The sequence below is a fragment of the Mobula birostris genome, chromosome 10 (genome assembly GCF_030028105.1).
Source record: "Mobula birostris isolate sMobBir1 chromosome 10, sMobBir1.hap1, whole genome shotgun sequence".
Classification (NCBI taxonomy): Eukaryota; Metazoa; Chordata; class Chondrichthyes; order Myliobatiformes; family Myliobatidae; genus Mobula; species Mobula birostris.
In genome coordinates this window covers 122,362,098-122,378,837 of record NC_092379.1, presented here as the reverse complement: position 1 = coordinate 122,378,837, position 16,740 = coordinate 122,362,098, and the positions used below count along the sequence as shown (strand labels likewise).

General features: G+C 42.8%; 1 protein-coding gene across 5 annotated transcripts in view; it reads right to left on the bottom strand.

Annotated features, from left to right (window-relative positions):
* The window catches only part of atrx (ATRX chromatin remodeler), a 202,025-nt gene extending 187,445 nt beyond the window's left edge, over positions 1-14,580 (bottom strand). Inside the window, exons 1-2 of one of the 5 annotated variants that reach the window (XM_072270901.1) lie at positions 14,049-14,161; positions 12,357-12,535 (exon numbers count right to left, since the gene is read on the bottom strand). In XM_072270901.1, the coding sequence (XP_072127002.1) occupies positions 12,357-12,406 (50 nt within the window). In that variant the 5' untranslated portion in view covers positions 12,407-12,535; positions 14,049-14,161. Of the gene's footprint in view, positions 1-12,356; positions 12,536-13,437; positions 13,977-14,048; positions 14,188-14,490 lie in introns of those variants that run through there. The other 4 variants (XM_072270906.1, XM_072270902.1, XM_072270905.1 and 1 more) reach the window with 4 other exon arrangements.
* Between the last annotated feature and the right edge of the window lie 2,160 nt (positions 14,581-16,740).

The window sequence follows — 16,740 nt, the reverse complement described above, 5'->3', positions numbered from 1 at the left end:
ATAGTTAAAGGAACAATGATGTCTTGTAAAGTAAGTTTTGACTACCGCATATGTGAATGATGTTTTCTTCTGAGGCAGCCTTTTGCAGTTCTAGCTGGCTGACAAAACCAATGTGGGACCTAGGGACTCTCAAAGCTGGGGCAGGTTGTTTCAATGCTGGTCATGCTCCTTCAGTGCTGGCAATGTGGGTCCTGCCAAATGGTTTCGGCCTTAAACATCAAATGTTCTCGTTTCCTAGATGCTGCCTAGCCTGCTATGTTCCTCCAGCATTTTGTGTCATGCTCCTTCCTTTGATTATTTAGGTTTAAGCTCCATCATGAAAGAGGTTGCCAAGATGATGGAGGAGATGTTTCAAGGATCTTCTCAGTCTTAATAATGCAGCTGAGTCGTGGAAATTAATGGGCCCATGAATGCTCTCGATAGAAGAACATCTCGGATGGTGCTGAAATTCTTGAGGTCATTTGTCTGCAAAACTTGATAACCTATTTCATGATGGAGCTTGGGATGTCCATTTTGTGATCTGCTGTCAGGAATAAGAAAGGCATGAACTGGCAAGTCAAACCAAATGATATAATTATAGCCCTGTTGCTGAGCAAATTGACCAGGAACAGAATGCCAACATGGTTCACTCATCTCGCCAATGGACTTAGGGTTTTGCAGAGACGTATTTAGGACTTTGCAGATTTGGATTTAGGATTTCTTACTTATCTATCACATGGCAATGGTAGCAACTTGTAAAATGATACCCAGAGCCAAATCACACGGAGTCTGGTGTTTCTGCATAAATGCTGGCCATATGCCCTGGAACAGACCAGAGGGGACTGTCTGACAATTTGTTGGGAGGTGGAAACTAGACAATTTTAGTTTCATTTCAATGTCAAAGAGAGCCGTATTTTCGTTGCAATTAGAACCTACACCTATCACACACTGAAAATTATGATTTTGACACCAAATGTACTAAATAAACCTATTACTGCTTAAGCAACACTAGAAAATTTCCTGGAAACATGTTCATGTTAAGCAGCATATCTAGATTCACTAATTGGCACTTTTCATTTACAAATTGAACACATGTGAGTTCACTAACTAAAGAATAGCAGAAAATTGGAAAGGATGTCAGACACATGCTTATCCTTCATTGGTAAAAAATTAAGAGGATTTTTGTTTTTAATTGTCAATGCCAGAAACCCAGAGCAAGAACAGAATGCTGAGAACCCTTAGCACATCATGCAGCATCTTTGAAAAGATAAACAGTTGTTTCAGATTGAAGACCCTAACATGAAACCTTCATTTTGTTTCTCCTTCCAGATACTACTTGACTTGATGGATAAATTCAGAAGAGCAAGGAAAAAAGAAACTGCTAGTTTAATATCCAACAATTTACATATTGAACAAATTACATTTTTAAAGCTCAGAAGTGCTTCTTCTGCACAAATAAAAATACATGCTAAATCACAGTGGATTAAAAATCCTTTCAAACCATTCTAAACAACCAAAAGATTTGGGTACCCCAATTATTTAGATGAAGGGATTAAAAGTAACATTAGCAAATTTGCAGATGTCACAAAGCTGGGTGGCAGTGTGAAATGTGAGGAGGATGTTATGAGAATGCAGGGTGACTTGGACAGGTTGGATGAGTGGACAGATGCATAGCAGATGCAGTTTAATGTGGATAAATGTGAGGTTATCCACTTTGGTGGCAAGAACAGGAAGGAAGATTACTATCTGAATGGTGTCAAGTTAGGAAAAGGGGAAGTACAACGAGATCTAGGTGTCCTTGTTCATCAGTCACTGAAAGTAAGCATGCAGGTACAGCAGGCACCGAAGACAGCTAATGGCATATTGGCCTTCATAACAAGGGAAGTTGAATATAGGAGCAAAGAGGTCTTTCTGCAGTTGTACAAGGCCCTGGTGAGACCACACCTGGAGTATTGTGTAAAGTTTTGGTCTCCAAATTTGAGGAAGGACATTCTAGCTATTGAGGGAGTGCAGCATAGGTTCAAAGGGTTAATTCCCGGGATGGTGGGACTGTCATAAGTTCAAAGATTGGAGCGACTGGGCTTGAACACACTGAAATTTAGAAGGATGAGAGGGGATCTGATTGAAACATAAGCGTATTAAGGGATTAGACACGCTAGAGGCAGGAAACATGTCCTTGGAATGTATGCGGGATGGTTTTTCAAACCAACATGTCGAGAAACCAACTAGAGAGCAGGCTATTCTAGACTGGGTTTTGAGCAATGAGGAAGGGTTAATTGGCAATCTTGTCGTGAGAGGCCCCTTGGGTAAGAGTGACCATAATATGGTGGAATTCTTCATTAAGATGGAGAGTGACATAGTTACTTCAGAAACAAAGGTTCTGAACTTAAAGAGGAGTAATTTTGAAGGTACGAGACGTGAATTAGCTGAGATAGACTGGCAAATGACACTTAAAGGATTGACGGTGGATATGCAATGGCAAGCATTTAAAGATTGCATGGATGAACTACAACAATTGTTCATCCCAGTTTGGCAAAAGAATAAATCAAGGAAGGTAGTGCACCCGTGGTTGACAAGAGAAATTAGTATAAATTCCAAAGAAGAAGCATGCAAATTAGCCAGAAAAAGTGGCTCACCTGAGGACTGGGAGAAATTCAGAGTTCAGCAGAGGAGGCCAAAGGGCTTAATTAGGAAGGGGAAAAAAGATTATGAGAGAAAACTGGCAGGGAACATAAAAACTGACTGTAAAAGCTTTTATAGATATGGAAAAAGGAAAAGACTGGTAAAGACAAATGTAGGTCCCCTACAGACAGAAACAGGTGAATTGATTGTGGGTAGCAAGGACATGGCAGACCAATTGAATAATTACTTTGGTTCTGTCTTCACTAAGGAGGATATAAATAATCTTCCAGAAATAGTAGGGGACAGAGGGTCCAGTGAGATGGAGGAACTGAGCGAAATACATGTTAGTAGGGAAGTGGTGTTAGGTAAATTGAAGGGATTAAAGGCAGATAAATCCCCAGGGCCAGATGGTCTGCATCCCAGAGTGCTTAAGGAAGTAGCCCAAGAAATAGTGGATGCACAAGTGATAATTTTTCAAAACTCTTTAGATTCTGGACTAGTTCCTGAGGATTGGAGGGTGGCTAATGTAACCCCACTTTTTAAAAAAGGAGGGAGAGAGAAACTGGGGAATTATAGACCAGTTAGCCTAACGTCAGTGGTGGGGAAACTGCTGGAGTCAGTTATCAAAGATGTGATAACAGCACATTTGGAAAGCGGTGAAATCATCGGACAAAGTCAGCATGGATTTGTGAAAGGAAAATCATGTCTGACGAATCTCATAGAATTTTTTGAGGATGTAACTAGTAGTGTGGAGAGGGGAGAACCAGTGGATGTGGTATATTTCGATTTTCAAAAGGCTTTTGACAAGGTCCCACACAGGAGATTAGTGTGCAAACTTAAAGCACACGGTATTGGGGGTAAGGTATTGATGTGGATAGAGAATTGGTTAGCAGACAGGAAGCAAAGAGTGGGAATAAACGGGACCTTTTCAGAATGGCAGGCAGTGACTAGTGGGGTACCGCAAGGCTCAGTGCTGGGACCCCAGTTGTTTACAATATATATTAGTGACTTGGATGAGGGAATTAAATGCAGCATCTCCAAGTTTGTGGATGACACGAAGCTGGGCGGCAGTGTTAGCTGTGAAGAGGATGCTAAGAGGATGCAGAGTGACTTGGATAGGTTGGGTGAGTGGGCAAATTCATGGCAGACGCAATTTAGTGTGGATAAATGTGAAGTTATCCACTTTGGTGGCAAAAATAGGAAAACAGATTATTATCTGAATGGTGGCCGATTAGGAAAAGGGGAGGTGCAACGAGACCTGGGTGTCATTATACACCAGTCATTGAAAGTGGGCATGCAGGTACAGCAGGCGGTGAAAAAGGCAAATGGTATGCTGGCATTTATAGCGAGAGGATTCGAGTACAGGAGCAAGGAGGTACTACTGCAGTTGTACAAGGCCTTGGTGAGACCACATCTGGAGTATTGTGTGCAGTTTTGGTCCCCTAATCTGAGGAAAGACATCCTTGCCATAGAGGGAGTACAAAGAAGGTTCACCAGATTGATTCCTGGGATGGCAGGACTTTCATATGAAGAAAGACTGGATGAACTGGGCTTGTACTCGTTGGAATTTAGAAGATTGAGGGGGGATCTGAATGAAACGTATAAAATCCTAAAGGGATTGGACAGGCTAGATGCAGGAAGATTGTTCCCGATGTTGGGGAAGTCCAGCACAAGGGGTCACAGTTTGAGGATAAAGGGGAAGCCTTTTAGGACAGGGATTAGGAAAAACTTCTTCACACAGAGAGTGGTGAATCTGTGGAATTCTCTGCCACAGGAAACAGTTGAGGTCAGTTTATTGGCTATATTTAAGAGGGAGTTAGATATGGCCCTTGTGGCTACAGGGATCAGGGGGTATGGAGGGAAGGCTGGTGCAGGGTTCTGAGTTGGATGATCAGCCATGATCATAATAAATGGTGGTGCAGGCTCAAAGGGCCGAATGGCCTACTACTGCACCTATTTTCTATGTTTCTGTGTTCCCGATGTTGGGGGAGTCCAGAACCAGAGGCCACAGTTTAAGAATAAGGGGTAGACTATCTAGAACGGAGTTGAGGAAAAACTTTTTCCACACAGAGGGTTGTGGTTCTGTGGAATGCTCTGCCTCAGAAGGCAGTGGAGGCCAATTCTCTGGATTCTTTCAAGAAAGCGTTAGATAGAGCTCTTAAAAGTAGCAGAGTCAAGGGATATGGAGAGAAGGCAGGAAAGGGATACTGAGTGTGGATGGTCAGCCATGATCACAGTGAATGGCGGTGCTGGCTCAAAGGGCTGAATGGCCTACTCCTGCACCTATTGTCTATTATCTAATATTGAAATGGTAGAATATAAAACATACCAGCAAAATACACATGAAGCTTTTTATTTTGTAAGTTAGTAATACAAGGACAACACTTCTGATCTTTGATAAATCTTCTACATCTTATTAAGTTAACCATGACAGAGGTTTAACATCTCATCCAAATCATAACCAATAAAATGCAGTGTTGTGCCTGGTGGTTTAATACAGTTAAGTCCAATAGACCTTGAACCAAGCTTGAAGAATACATTATTACCAATCTAAGCACTAAAGCTCCGAAACATATGCCAGGATTAGAAACATAGAAAACCTAAAGTACAATACAGGCCCTTTGGCCCACAGAGTAGTGCCGAACATGTCGCTACCTTAGAAATTACTAGGCTTACCTATAGCCCTCTATTTTACTAAGCTCCATGTACCTATCTAAAAGTCTCTTAAAAGACCGTATTGTATCCACCTCCACCACCGTTGCAGGCAGCCCATTCCACACACTCACCACTCAAGGAAAAACTTACCCCTGACATCTCCTCTGTACCTACTCCTCAGCACCTTAAACCTGTGTCCTCTTGTGGTAACCATTTCAGCGCTGGGAAAGAGCCTCTGACTATCCATACGATCAAAGCCTCTCATCATCTTATACACCTCTATCAGATCACCTCTCATCCTCCGTTGCTCCAAGGAGAAAAGGCCGAGATCACTCAACCTATTCTCATAAGGCATGCTCCCCAAACCAGGCAACATCCTTGTAAATCTCCTCTGCACCCTTTCTATGGCTTCCACATCCTTCCTGTAGTGAGGCGACCAGAACTGAGCACAGTACTCCAAGTGGGGTCTGACCAGGGTCCTATATAGCTGCAACATTACCTTCCAGCTCCTAAATTCAATTCCACGATTGATGAAGGGCAATACACCGTACGCCTTCTTAACCACAGAGTCAACCTGCGCAGCTGCTTTGAGCGTCCTATGGACTCAGACCCCAAGATCCCTCTGATCCTCCACAATGCCTGGAGTCTTACCATTAATACTATATTCTGCCATCATACTGGACCTACCAAAATGAACCACTTCACACTTACCTGGGTTGAACGTCATCTGCCACTTCTCAGCCCAGTTTTGCATCCTATCAATGTCCCGCTGTAACCTCTGACAGCTCTCCACACTACCTATAACACTGCCAACCTTTGTGTTATCAGCAAACTTACTAACCCATCCCTTCACTTCCTCATCCAGGTCATTTATAAAAATCACAAAGAGTAAGGGTCCCAGAACAGATCCCTGAGGCACTCCGCTGGTGACCGACCTCCATGCAGAATATGACCCATCTATAACCACTCTTTGCCTTCTGTGGGCAAGCCAGTTCTGGATCCACAAAGCAATGTCCCCTTGGATCCCATGCCTCCTTACTTTCTCAATAAGCCTTGCATGGGATACCTTATCAAATGCCTTGCTGAAATCCATATACACTACATCTACACTACATCTACTGCTCTTCCTTCATCAATGTCTTTAGTCACATCCTCAAAAAATTCAATCAGGCTTGTAAGGCATAACCTGCCCTTGACAAAGCCAAGCTGACTACTCCTAATAATATTATACCTCTCCAAGTGTTCTTAAATCCTGCCTCTCAGGATCGTCTCCATCAACTGACCAACCACTGAGGTAAGACTCACTGGTTTGCAATTTCCTGGGCCATCTCTACTCCCTTTCTTGAATAAAGGAACAACATCCGCAAACCTCCAGTCCTCCAGAACCTCTCCCGTCCCCGTTGATGATGCAAAGATCATCGCCAGAGGCTCAGCAATCTCCTCCCTCGCCTCCCACAGTAGCCTGGGGTACATCTCATTCGGTCCCGGCGATTTATCCAACTTGATGCTTTCCAAAAGCTCCAGCACATCCTCTTTCTTAATATCTACATGCTCAAGCTTTTCAGTCTGCTGCAAGTCATCATTACAATCACCAAGATCCTTTTCCATAGTGAATACTGAAGTATTCATTAAGCACCTCTGCTATTTCCTCCGGTTCCATACACACTTTCCTGCAGTCACACTTGGTTGCTACAACTGCACGATGGATCACTTAGTTTAGGTCACGAATAACCAGAAAAATTACAGATTTTATTCTGCACTAAATTAGTTGACAACAATGTAAAAAATGGTCCCTACAGATTGGTTACAAATGCAGGAGTTCTTGCAGGGAGGACACATGGATGATATCTACCTTAGTTGTAATACACTCTATTGTTAAAGGGACAAGAATTCCGTTTTAAATTCATGAAAATGGTCACCTAGAACATGATGCCCATGATAATCGGCACCCATGGAACTCTACTCTCTCAAGAAATCAGAAACCTAAGGAGAAATTAAGGAAAACACACTTTCTTGCTTCAGTCCTGCAAACAAGTATAATAGAAGACAAGAAATGCTGCAGATACTGGAAATTGATGATAGTATACTAGCAGTGTAAAAGAAATAAATTTCACACACTTGGTGGTGCTGTGTTGAATTGGGCTGTTCCTTTCCTCACACAATACTTCCCATCTGGGATGCATTTTGCAGAAGACGTAAGTCTTAAACAACAGAGGTCAATCAAGTCCAGTTAAGTACTTTCACTTTTAATTACAGAGCATGACCACACATTAAGGAAACCTTTGCTGCCTGGACAAGCTTCTTGCTAGAACTGAACAGAAATATCTTGTTCCCTCACTCTAAGCACATTATCAGTCTTGAAATGGTCAGATTTTTTGAGTACTTTTCTCGAGAGAAAGAACAAGCACCTTCTGCCAGAATCAGAGTAGTTAATTCATTTTTGCTGGTCATTTCAGAAGTCATCTTCAACCAACCTGTGGCACTTCATATAAATTACAGAATCAAAATCCATTGGTCACAACAAAGCCCACAAGCCTTGAATACAATGCATATTGTTCCAGAAGCAGCCATGCATCAAGTTGAGTTATTCCAGCCCAGCAATATTAATATCTACCCAATAAAGTGGAAAACTGACCACCCAGTCCAGTTCACAAAGTGCTTGTTAATTCCTCTTGCCAATTATGGTCCTTTAATCTATCCTCAAGCAGAATAGTAGAAAATGTTGTAAACAATGCCATCAAGTTGCATTTAATCATCAGTAACCTGTTCACTACTTTTCAAAGTTCTGCCAGGACCACTCAGCTCCTGGCCTCATCAGTCTTTGTCCAAACATTAATAAAAATAAAAACCAATGCAAAGGAAAACAGTTGTTGCTGCTGGAAGTCAATTTCAGCCCAACAACATCATTGCCATAGATGCTCAGGGCTATGCCCTATGTTGAATCATCGCTAATTCAATGTTCGTTCCATCAGGCTGCAGACTACCAGAAGGAACATGAAGTGCTGTTCCTCTAGTTGTTACATGATCTATCCTGCCCCATCTCACTACTAAAAGGCCAAAGATGGAGATATTTGTTTGTGCTTGCAGTTCCACCCATTGGATAGTTGTCAGATCTCAACATCCTCCTCTGCTAGGGTGAGGCCACACAATCTGGAGAAAGAGCACTTCATGTTCCCTCTGGGAAGTCCACAATCCGATGGCACAAACACTGAATTCTCCAATTCAGTTAACCTGTCTTTTCCTCTATCCTCCTAGACTACCCAGTTCCTTCTGCACACCCCCATCATCTCCCCCCACTCCTGAATCACCATTTCTTTCCAATCTGCCACGAAATCCATCTGCTCACCACCAACACATTCACCACCACTGGGTCCCCTGCTCAACCACCTCGCTTACTTCATTCCCTGCTCCATCTTCTCTTCCTATCATATTCCATCACCTGCAGCCCTTTGTTTGCCACCACCTATCATCTCCAAGCCATTGCTGCTATTTCCACTCTTTTTTGGCTTCATCTACCCATCACCCCTCTTCGCCTGGATCCAATAAGCACTTGCCACCCCTAAACCTCACCTTTTTAGACTAGCTCTCTCACCGCTACTCATTCAGTCTAGATGCAGGGTATCAACCTGAAAGGTTGACTGTCCATTTCTCACTACAGGTGCTGTTTGCTCTGCTGAGCTCTTCCAACAGTATATTTTGCTCCAGATTCCTGCATCTGCAGTTTTATGTCTCCAAATGCCCAGGATTAGCACATGGATATAATTCTGGCTTCAGCCAATAAGTAGCAAGAAAAATTCACACCCAGCATAAGCCAATAAACAAATGTCTCAAACAAGTCTACGTGGTGTCAAATACAACCTCCAAAACTATATCAACATTAAGGATATCACTGGTTAGAAATTCAATCAGTTACATATGGCTTCAACAGATTAGAGCTTTGTATTCTGCAACAACTGACAACTCCGAACTGTTGTAACCAAAGCCATTACAAATAAACAACATAACAGTCAACCTTCCACTGTCTATATGCTGCTCCAATGACATTCAGGATAATACAGCCCATTTGACTGAAACTCAATTGCCAACATAAACTTCACCAGCAAACCACACCAAAGTATATTATCTCAGACATCCCACCTTGCAAAAACTCATTTCAGGGAGGTAGCACACCCCTCCCCCGGTCAACCTCCAAGGGCGCATGTATACGGGACATTTGATTATGAAAGAACACAATTTATTTGACACATATTGAAACTATTTACACACACACACACAAATAAATATATATATTCCTGGTTGAGTATTTTGTTGGCAATCTCAATGCTAATGCAAATAGCTTTTCTATTTATTTTGCAAACTTTCCTTCTACTGTGATGTGGCTCTGCTGAAAAGAACTGTGAAATACTTGAGCAGCGTCCCTAATATGTTGTGGTCCCTAACAGAAATAAAAGCATAAGGTGTATCTTTATTATATTGTCTCATGTAATACTTTGTTTAGTGAATTTGTCTAATCTGTAAACCAATCTGTAATCTGGGTATATGCAGAAAATGTGACATTAAAATATGTACTTACATATTATCATGGAGTCATTTTTAATTCTATGACAACTTTCAGCATGTCAACAGGGAGTTTGACTTCATCACGTAGGACATCAATAGAGTAGTCCCTTGGCAGCTAGCCAGCTAGTTTAAATAACGTTAACTATGTTAATGAACGAATGACACATGTTAACCTCACCTCAACATGTCTTTTACAGTCCTAACCCACCATGGGCAATAGAAAAATCACTGTTGCAAACAGTGCAGCGAGCAACACTGTCATTATTTTTGACCCCTATTAGGCAGGGGTACACTTTAGTGTAGTCTGGGGTGAAGTACGTTTTATATTTTCTTTTTTTTGGAACACTTTGCCATGGCGGTGCAGGACACTAAACTGAACTGATGGAGAGACAGAAGTCGACTGCAAAGCCTGCCCACAGAGAAAACTGATAGGTCTACTTCGCACAAAGAGAGACCAATCAGGATGCTCGCTCCAGCTCTCCCTCTCATTTCCAGGATATTGTATATAATTTGCGGGCATCAGGGAGTTATTAATATGCAGGAGATTCCCGAAACTTCCGGGAGAGGTGGGATGTCTGTTATCTACACAGTAGCAATTCAAAGACATTTTCAACAGCACCATCCCTGTTGTTTAGAAGGATAAAGGCAGTATGGCAAAGGAAGCACCACCACCTGCAAAGCCTTCCCTTGTTCCTACATTGCTTCTAACTACCAACCAAGAATGCCAGAGAATTACTTTCACCACATAGGTCACAAGCTCAGGAAAGCACCTCTCCACCATCATTCCAGCTGTAATGAGAACCCAGAGACAAATGCTGGAGGGAACTAATGCTTGCTGAAGTAAAGGGGTGGGGGTGGGAAGGGAGAGGGTTGATGCTTGTGTGTGGGTGGGAGGGTACATTTTTCTGACATTCATTTTTTGGGGGTTTTTCTCTCTGTTTTGTGGATGTCTGTGAAGAGTAAATGCAGAGCTTAAACAGTGGTTAATAGCTGCCTAACAGGAGGGGTCATGACTCCCCCAGCTATAGGTTGACTCATTACAGAGTGTAACGGCCAAAAGTAAGAATGACCTCAGAGCTCACTTTGGAGCAGCGCAGTTGTCTTAGTCTATTAGTATAGGTGCTCCTCTGTTCAGCCAAGGTGGAATACAGAGGGTGAGAAACATTGTCCAGAGGGTCCTTTGTTCTACCACAGCCTCCAACGTGACCAATTTAAACCTGCCCCAGCACACCACCACAATGAAGACTGCACTGGCGACAACCAACTGGTAGAACATGTGAAGGAGAGGACTGCATAATCCAAAGGACCTCAGTCCCCTCAGGAAGTAGAGGTGACTCTGGCCCTTCTTGTACACAGACTCCCTGTTGGTGCTCCACTCAAGTCTGCCATCCAGTGCAGCCCTAGGTACTTCTAGGTCCTCACCGTCAAAAGTAACAGGGAGCACTGCAAGCTTGGTCTTCCTAAGTCCATCACCACCTCCTTAGTCTTACTGATGTTGAGCTGCAGATGATTCAGCTTGCACCATTCGACAAATTCCTCCACCAGGGCCCTGTATTCATCCTCCTGTCCTCCCTTTATACACCCAACTATTGCTAAATCATCTGAGAATTTCTGCAGATGACATGACTCAGTGTGCCTTTAGGGTGGGCCCTATGGATGACCTGATTCCTCACTGATGTTACCAACTGAAGCATTGCAGGAAATCCCTGGGACAGCAGGTGCAGCTGTTGGAGGCCTCTGCACTCAGTCGATTACTCTCTTGAGCGATATTTAAAGAGAATCTGCTGGTTCTCGGGTCCATAAGCAACACTACAGACTGTAACATTGAAAGAGCACACTATTGGTCTTCCCTCTTGCTGTGGCAAGAGCATTATCTTTCTCTCCCTTATTAGTGAGAGATCGGGCCTGCTGAGATGTCAAAGTGTTAGGATGGACAGTAGTTTTATGATGGACTTGAGAACATGGTGCCTGGGGCTTGCTATTGCATGGTGGGTGGTGGTGGGGGGGAGGGAACTAATGCTTGCTGAAGTAAGGGGGTGGGGTGGGAGAGAGAGAGGGTTGATGCTTGTGTGTGGGTGGGAGGGTACTGACATTCATTCTTTGGGGGTTTTTCTCTGTTTTGTGCATGTCTGTGAAGAGTAAGGATTCCAGGTTGAATACTGTATACATTCTCTGATATTAAATTGAACCATCAAAACCATTAAAGAGCAGCAGCTTTTGGATATTCAAAAAACTGTTATGAAATGTCAAGAGTCGTTTTGGGTGTACGCTTCCTACATACACAAAACATGTGGACTCAATCTGCGGCTACAGAAATGAGGGTACATCTAATGAATGTGCTACACACCAAAGCACAGACAGAAGTAGACCTACACAGCAAATGTAAAGTGAAAGTGAGGTGCTGGACTGTAAAACAGAGTATTATTGTATTTGCACGTCTCTTATGTCCGTATCACCAAACTGTCCATAATGACAAAGCACCTTTTAGAGCTGTCAATGTGAGGAGACAGCCAATTTATGTAAGTTTCCACAAATATTACCTGGGCGCTATCACATGCATTCCTAATACTGATTGTGAATTTCTGGCCATGATCCAAGGTGATAACTCTTGAGTCTTTTCTGAATCCCATGCATATACCAGGCTGCAGACTAAGGCTTAGTTTAACATATCAATTGAGTACGCTGAACTCTCTGTCACAATGAACAATTGTTCTGATAGCTGCACAAGGATAAAAAGAGATCCACATCAAGAGATATACAGATATCAATAGCTGAGTCAATGGCTGTAGAACTGTATACGTTATAAAATTATACCAAATGTGGAGATTTAGAATAACCATACTTTCTCCCTTTCAAATATAAAGTTATTTGATGCTGTTTTGATTTATGTGCAATCCTACACTTCTGAGTGATTGGTTAGCTTTTGTGTGAGAGAGGGGTTGGGGTATTTGGGGTTTGCGAGTTTTTGTTTCTTTTTCTTTTCATGCGGGGGGTGGAACTGATGTCTTTCTTTCAACTATTTACATGGATTTCAGGATTCTATGGCTAACTGGAGGAGACAAATTTCTGAGATGTATTTTGCATAGATACTTCAATAAAATGAGTGTTTGAACAGAAGTTCACCTTGTAATATATTTAAAATCTTGTAGGTGCTCTCCCTAGCAACTTCTTTTCAAACAAAAGTGCTCGATTACTTCATAATCTGAGCTTCACATGTACACATATTGCCTTTGCACCCACCAGCTACTAGAAGTCCTAAAATCAAGAAACTATTCACATAACAGGGAGCTTCCATTATAAGGGTTAGAGGGAAAGGACCAACACAAGAAATTCAAGCCAAATTCAACATTTCTGAATGCTTGAGCAACAGATAAAATTATCCTCGGGATAAATTTATTGAGATCCGCTGGAATCTCTTAAACAATAAGGTCAAAAACAACTTGTTCAAAATACGTAATCAAAATCCTGAGCAGCCTGAAACGTCGCCGACTGCTTTATTCTCCTCCACAGAATCCGATCTGCTGAATTTTTCCAGCATCTGGTGGGCGTAAATCGAGAAACAATGTTTGTATAGGTTTTGAACGGAGCCAACTCACGTAAACCTAACCTGCATGCCCCTACCTGGCCATCAGGACCCAAAATGGTGAATCGGCCGGCAGGCCTGCGGCCTAATGTTGAAGAGAAGACCCCAACACACGAGATCCGTTATATACGTGAGCGTCTAAGGTTTTCTTTCCACAGAAGCTGCCTGACCTGCTGAGTGTTTCCGGCGTTTACTGTTGTTCCTTTCGACTTCCGGCATTTTAAAATGTTTGAATCTCCACAAAGTACATGGGGGCATAGTAAGGGGAGGGGGGTTCCATCCAGGGCTCCGGGTCTTTCCCTTCCTTCCGGATGTGTTGAATGAGTGGCAGTGACTGGAGAACGTGGTTGAGGATGGATGGAAGCATGTGAGTGAGGAGGGGGGGATTTTGAGTAAGGTCGTAAGCAGGCGGTAAGGTCGCCATTTTATTTGAAGATGGGGCCTTGAGTGGATAACACCGCCGGGGTAAAGACAGGGGGAGGAGCAAGTCTCTCATTGCCGATGGTAGCGGCGGCCCGGCCTGCCGGATAAAAGCGATAGGGGGGAGGGGCGGCACCTGCTCCGACTTCCTTTCTCCCCCCCAATCCCTCCCTCCCCGCCACTTCCTCCGCCGCTGCCGTACAAACCCGACAAACGTATGGCTTTTCACCTAGAAAGTACCTCCGCGGCTCCGCTGTCATCTCTCCCGCGGCTCCTGGAAGGCGCGGCTTTCTGCTCTCATCGACGGCGCCGGCTCTCCCGTCCCTTCGCCCCGAAGCCCGGGCCGCTCTTCCCCCCCCCCAATCCCCGGCCGGCCGCCCGCCTGCCTAGAGCCCAGACACACAATGCCGCGCCATTGCTCGGCCCCCGCCCCCCGCAGCCGATCGCCGACGCGCAATCCTGGCGCGAACACCACACCCCCGCCTGCCCTTCCAATTGGCCCCGCCGCCGTCAGTATCCTTCTCGCCCATTGGTCTTTCCCAAGGGCATGTGTTGCCCCACTCGGCGGCCTATCCGCCCGTTTCGTCCCACCTTGCACATCCTTAGCGCTCGGGACAACGCGCAGCCTCACCGTGGTCCATTAGCAATTGGGAAATCTCCCCCATACTCACCATGGCGCTGCACGACACAAAGTCCGACCTCAATTAGTTTGATCATCACGACTCAAGGTCCCGCCATTACCGTGAAAGAAGGATGTTCCTATGGTGACCACGGCTGTCAGCGAGAAACATCATGTTTCCCTGCTCCAATTGGAAGGGGGATTCTAACGAAGACGTCACGGATAGATAGTTTCCTGGCAGTAATACGCATAGCTAGTGGTTAGTTTCGCCGCTTCAATGAATTGATTGGTTGCTGGTTAAGTTACCAGGTAACTGCGTTGCTATGGCAACTGAGATGTTCAGCGACGTAGCAGAGCATAGAATGGAATATTAGAAAACATTTTCAAAATATAGATTCATTGAATGTAATGTGAAGGTGATTCAATGTTTCTGCTTTCTGAATGTAATGAAAACCCGTTTTTCGTCAAATTGCTCATTATTTTGTTCATAGTCCTGGTTAGAGATAGGCCATTCAACCCATTGAGTCTGCTTTGTCATTCACCAATACGAATGCCACCTCAACACCATGTTCCTACTCTGTCCACTTAATTTCTCTGATATCCTACAATCTGTTGATCTTCGTTTTGAATTCAGTAATGGCTGTAACTTTCAAAGTAGATATTCCAACGATCTAGTCTGAAGAAATGGTTCCTCGTTTCAGTGTTAACTAGCCCAGCCCTTATTTGACATTAGTCGTGACATCTAGTTCTAGAAACCTCAACCAAGGCAAAATCCTTCTTCAATCTAGCACGTCAAGGCCTCTGTGAATTATATATGTTTCAACATGATAACAAATAATGAAAACTGTGGAGAATAGAGGCTGAGCTTACTTCTCATATTGACAAACTTGACATACAAGAAATGAGTTTGGTGGATCCTCCTAGCAACCTCCAAAAGCAAATACATATTTTAAGTTAGGAGAACACCCTGATGTATTTGTAATGGCATGATCCGATTGGTTGGTAGGCAAATAAGTTTTCCACCACATGTACATGTAATTCCTCCAGTATCATTATGACTACTACAACAAAATATTCCAGGCATGGTCTCACCAAATCCCTTTATGGATACATTATTTAAATATTTAAACATGTTTAACTCCTGAAATCCATCCAACATTATTACAATTAAGCTCAGCATACCATTTCTTACCTAATTGCCTGCTGCGCCATTTACATTTGCATCATTTATTATTGCAGGTATATTGTAATTTGTCCTTTACTGTGCCTATTGTCTTGTTTATTAACTATTGTACTGTCTTGCACTGTTTTGTGCACTTTATGTAATCCCATGTAGGCCCGGTCAAATGTAGTTTTGTGTTGTTTCACATAGTTTAGTGTAGTTTTGTGTTGTTTCAGGTAGCCTAGTGTAGTTTTGTGTTGTTTCATGTAGCACCATGGTCCTGGAGGATCGTTGTTTCATTCTTACTCTGTACTGTACCAGCAGTTATAGTTGAAATGACAATACTAGCGACTTAACTTGAATATTGGCATTTTACAGCACCATTAATATCTATATTTGTAGATAAGTATCAGCATCTCTCTTGTACTCTCCGGAAAACTCTCACCGCACTCAGTTGGACCTATTTTAAAAGATATTTTAAATACTTGAATGTGACACCAGTTGATGTGAGAGAGAAGCAAAATGTTGAACTTAAATGATAAGCCAAAGAGCAATTGTATGGAAGAGACAAATAAGCAGAGGAATTAATTGACAGCACAAAAGAAGATGTCAAGTGTGAACCGAGAAATTTGGGAAAGGATTATAACTTTTTTAAGTGATGATGTCAGAAGCAAAGGAAAGTTTACAATGTACAAATACTTAAATGGAAAAATACTTCAAAGACAACCATGTCCAGAGCTGTCTAGAAATGCATCACCAATGGGGAATTGATTAACTGATTATGCTACCATCAACCCTGGATTTGTGGGGTACAGGTTTATAAGGAAGCAAATCAGATTTATTATTTCAGTTTAAAAAGAACTTTGTGCCTCCATTCCTCGATATTCCTGTTGAATTTGTGATAAACTTAAAGGCTCAATTTTATAAAGAAACACTTCTGTTTCTCTTCAATAAGAGCATTGATCCTTCACAATGTTAAAGATATTGAATAAACAAAAACGCTAGATATTTCCAATAGATTGCATCACAATGTCTTGCTTCGATATCTGAACTGTTACTTTTAATTCCCACTGATATGAACTCTTCCATTTTTATTTCCACCTTCATTCACAGTTCTTTTTGTTTTATTTGTGTTTTGCA